This window comes from Gavialis gangeticus, unplaced genomic scaffold (genome assembly GCF_001723915.1).
Source record: "Gavialis gangeticus isolate Ggan-Ray unplaced genomic scaffold, GavGan_comp1, whole genome shotgun sequence".
Lineage (NCBI taxonomy): Eukaryota > Metazoa > Chordata > Crocodylia > Gavialidae > Gavialis > Gavialis gangeticus.
Genome location: NW_017729032.1, coordinates 175,793,988 through 175,798,451, shown reverse-complemented (window position 1 = coordinate 175,798,451; position 4,464 = coordinate 175,793,988). Strand labels below are relative to the sequence as shown.

At 40.4% G+C, this 4,464-nt stretch overlaps 1 protein-coding gene across 5 annotated transcripts in view; it reads left to right on the top strand.

Annotated features, from left to right (window-relative positions):
- The window catches only part of GPM6B (glycoprotein M6B), an 85,973-nt gene that overhangs the window by 73,524 nt on the left and 7,985 nt on the right, over nt 1–4,464 (top strand). For all 5 annotated transcript variants that reach the window (XM_019524036.1, XM_019524038.1, XM_019524035.1 and 2 more), the window contains one exon: nt 1,156–1,312. In XM_019524036.1, the coding sequence (XP_019379581.1) occupies nt 1,156–1,312 (157 nt within the window). The remainder of the gene's footprint in view (nt 1–1,155; nt 1,313–4,464) is intronic.

The following is a 4,464-nucleotide window of genomic DNA, read 5'->3' as shown; positions in this document are numbered from 1 at the left end:
GTTTCCCACCCACTGCTATAGTGGGGACAATAAATCTGTGGGAGGTCAGGTAGCCTTTGTTCTCTACTACCCCCTGCCTTTGTCCCCTGGCAGCCCCTTCCCCTTCTCCTTACTGTCAGACCCTGTTCTCCCTGAGCACATGAGAGCAAGGAGCAAACTTGAAAACAAGAACCTTGAAATTAAACACGGCTGTAGCAATTGGTATATAGCACTCATGCGCTTACTGGTGGTCTAGCCAGAACTGATGCTGCAGAGATGGTGCCTGCCGGGTCATTTTTGAGCTGTGCGCTGAGTTCCTTGCTTCAGCACCGTCTGGCTGGAAACCACATATGAGCTCAAAATGACCCAGCAGGCGCCAGCCAGCACAGTCCCTGGCTGTGTAGAGTTTCTGGCTAGCGTGTACTGAATTGCTCTGAGCTGCTGCTCAAGCAGCAGGTGCTGGAGCAAACCAGAACATCTAAAGGGATGCAGCCAGGCTGCTGGCAAGTGGCAAGGTGCTTCAGCACCCCCTGCTTGAGCAACAGCTCAGAGCAACTTGGCACATGCTGGCCAGAAACCCTGTGCTGCCAGGACAGTGCTTGACTGGTGCCTGCCAGGTCATTTTGAGTTGCATGTGCAGTTTCCAGCCAATGGGTGCTGAAGCAAATCGAATGCACTGCCAGGCAGCAGCATAGTGACCCTGCACAGGCCAGCCAGCGACCCTGCATGCTGAGGGGAGCCCAGGTACCCTCTGCTGGCTGGCCATGTGCTAGGTGCATGGCTGCATCCTCCCTAACCTTGCCATCTCCTGTACACTTTCTGAGTTGAGGTAAGTTATATGTGATCACAAGACAAGGCTTGAATATTTTATTCCCCACCCCCTTCCCCCATGTTGAATGGGAGAAAACCTTATCTTATAATCAAGTCAGTACATTAAAACTCAACTCCATTTGAGTACCAGGTTGGCTCTGCTCAGGTGAAAGTCAGTATCCAGTGTCTATTAACCATCTGTAAAGAAGGGTTCATAATACCTGTTAGCAATCCTCTTCCTTAAAAATGCATCCAAAATGTATCCATGGATTCTTGGCAAAATGAGTTCCTAATGTAATTCAATAAGATCTGCTTTGTGTTAATGTGACAAAATATGACAAGATCTTTTTCCTCTTTCCATTTTAGAATACAGCTAATGCAGTATGTAATCTATGGCATTGCATCATTTTTTTTCTTGTATGGAATAATCCTTTTGGCAGAAGGCTTTTATACAACAAGTGCAGTGAAGGAACTGCATGGTGAGTTCAAAACGACCGCCTGTGGCCGATGCATCAGTGGAATGGTAAGCGCAACATTGCTGTGGTCACCTCATTCCCTGAAGTCCAAACAGTAGAGCTCTCTTTGTAGTCTTCATTTGCTCAAATCTTTCCTGCTAAGTTTATACCTTCATGCTTTTGCTCTGCAACGTTTTTGCTCAGCTAAACTTTGAAACCGAGGTGCTCAGAATTCTCATATGGCTCACCTCTTCTTGAAACTGTCGCTATCCAAACTTTTTTGACTGACTATTTAGATACTTGTATGGTTCCCAGGCCACGTAATATTGACTTCTTTGTTCTTAATTCAATTTGAGGAGGATTGGATTGGGAATGAGATTGAGGATGGAATTGGTATTCAGATTGATCGGTTAGAAAAATGGTCTAAAATCTGATGAAATTCAGTAAGGGTAAGTGCAAAGTTCTGCACTTAAGATGGAATGATCAAATGCACAAATGCAAAAAGGGTTGATCAAATATACAAATACAAGAGGGACAAATGCAGTCAGACAAATGACTGATTGCATTTGCAGTACTGGGGAAAAGAACCTGTGGGTGACAGTGGGCTGCAAACTGAGATTTGAAAACACTTCTTAAATATAAAGAAAGGAAGATTCTCAGTTGTTCTGTGTGTTTAGGACAAGAAACAAAGGACTTGTGTTGCAAATAGATATAAGTTGTGTATTAGAAAGTATTTAACTATGAAGGTGTTGAAGCTCTGGAAAAGATTTCTAGAGATCTTGTAGAACCTTACACACTGGAAGGAAGGTTAGACAAATCATTTGTCTGGGATGGCTTGGACAGGGATGATCCTATCTTGAGCAGGAAGTTGGACTGGATGACCTCCTGAGGCCCCTTCCAGCTTTGCACATTAGATTAAATTATCTTAATTCTTAGCATTTGAAAGGCCTGCACTTCAGGCTGTGAAATTTCCAGTATGTACAGAGTTAAAAAAGAAAAAAAAATAGTAATTCTACTGTATTACATTCCATCTGAAGACCTTAAGATCCTTCATACATTAGTAAATGAAGCTTCTCACATCCGGGCAAATACTGTTGCCCATTTTCACTGATGGGGAAATAACATAAGGTTGGGTAGGATCACAACTGAAATGTTTAAAACCTTTTAAAAAGTTCCAAGCTGTTTTCCGCACTAGTATACTTTTTTTATTTTTAACTTATTTTAATACCAATTCACCAGAAGTAAAACTTCAGATTCTCGCCCACATTCTCCTGGGGCGTACGCTATAAGAATAGAAACACAAGACCTGTTTTCAAGACAGGTTTTCAAAGCTGTCCTGAAAATCTGATTCAAAGCTGAGAGTTTTGAAAGAAGCTAAGCAATATGACAGATCACCCACGGGAAAGAGTGGGTGAAAAATGAAGAGGCTTTTGATGCGATTACATTGCATCTTATTAATAATAATAAAAAAAAAAAAAAACTCTGTTGCTTACAGAAAGATTGAGGGTTTTTTGGCTGTGAAAAATATAAAGGGAATATTCAACAAAGAGCAATTTTCAACTGCCGTCTTTAAAAATAATAAACATAACATACAATTGATAAGTTTCCAAGTGGTAGCTATTCCATGGATGGATGGATGGATGATTAGGCAGGCAAGGGTGACTTCACAAAACTGTTTCCTTTAAAAGTTTTTTTTAAAGGACCAGAAAACAGAAATACATATACTTTCATACATCTAAGTATATAATTGTGCAATTTAAGTGACTGCAAGCACAAACAATTATTCATCTGCTTGCTTACTTATCTGTGGTGCACACAATTATGGTAAATACACAAGGTATAAAATATGCCTTTCTGAAAAATGGGCCATTCTCACACAAGTGCAGAGGTAAGACTTGCAATGAATACACCACACGAATCATCATAAAGTGTGGAAAATCTGGAAGCTACATAAGTTATGAGAGTTCTAATAATAGAGTCACAGTTAAAGTGATGGTATTCATTAAACATAAAAGGAAATGCATAAGTAATATTAACAGATCAAGGCAGTTATAATTTGTGATGCTGTTGCCAATGAATAGAGGTCCCCTTTGTACTGCTCATGGCTGTCTTTTTTGAAGGTATAATTTTCAGTTTCGCTTGCTACTGCAACACGCACACAAAAAATTCCCTTTGATTTTATCCATATCAGATGTCTGTGAGGTTATAACTTTCCCTTGGCTACATACGATCTATTAACTACAAGATTTTTGTAATTAAAATAAGGGTCTCTATCTCATCACTTTGATTAACAAGCCCTTTTGGTATATGATGAATAGGGTAAGTAAGGGTATTACTGGATGGCCTTATATAAATCCATAGATCTTAGGCACTCTAGCAAACACCTCCAACTTCTGCTCTTCACTCACAATTTCCTTTGCCTCTCTAACTACAAAATGTATATTACCAATCGCCAACCATTTGATTTACCCCCACTGTCTGTCTCATAGCCCTGTTGCCATGTCATTTTGTGCTAATGGACTTCTACTACTACAAATTTGACTAATCCATCAGTCCTCTCATAATGACTGAGCTATTCCTCCTCTCTGTGGCTCTTCCTTTTTGAGTTTTCTTCCTGTCTACAAAGGACTTCAGTCTGTTTCCTACATCTGTGTTTATTGAGAAGAATGCCCACATTAAACTACATATAACTAGTCACTGCATTAGCCAGGTTCAAATTAATTTCTTCAGTGAAATTATAGAAAAATGTGAAGCAAGCTTTTTTTCTTTGATTGGTAAGTATCAGGCACAGGTAATCTGTATAACAAAGTTCCCACCACTGTTGTTCTGCCTGCTGGCCATACACCCTCTTGATTCGTCTTGTAGTTGCAATACGTTAAGCACTCCAGAGAAGACTCTGTTCCTGTAGTACCTAACACTACTGGGGACTGATTCCAGTTGGAAGACCTGGGGCCTGCTACTGGTAAATCAGGCTGAACCCAGTTTTACTGTCGTTGTCTGTAGCCAAGTTTAAATTTGGAGTTGTGTAGGAATCTAATAGTAAAGCACAAAGTACTTGCTCTCTACTTCCGTGGCATCTGGAGGTGGCAAAGCAGTTAGCTTTCAGTGACTGCTATAAAATCCAATTAGGCTGAGGCTGAGGGAGTCTGGATTTACTAATGCCTGCCATAGTATGCAAATCCATTGCTGCTGACTGCAAAAAAAAAAAAAAAAAAAAAAA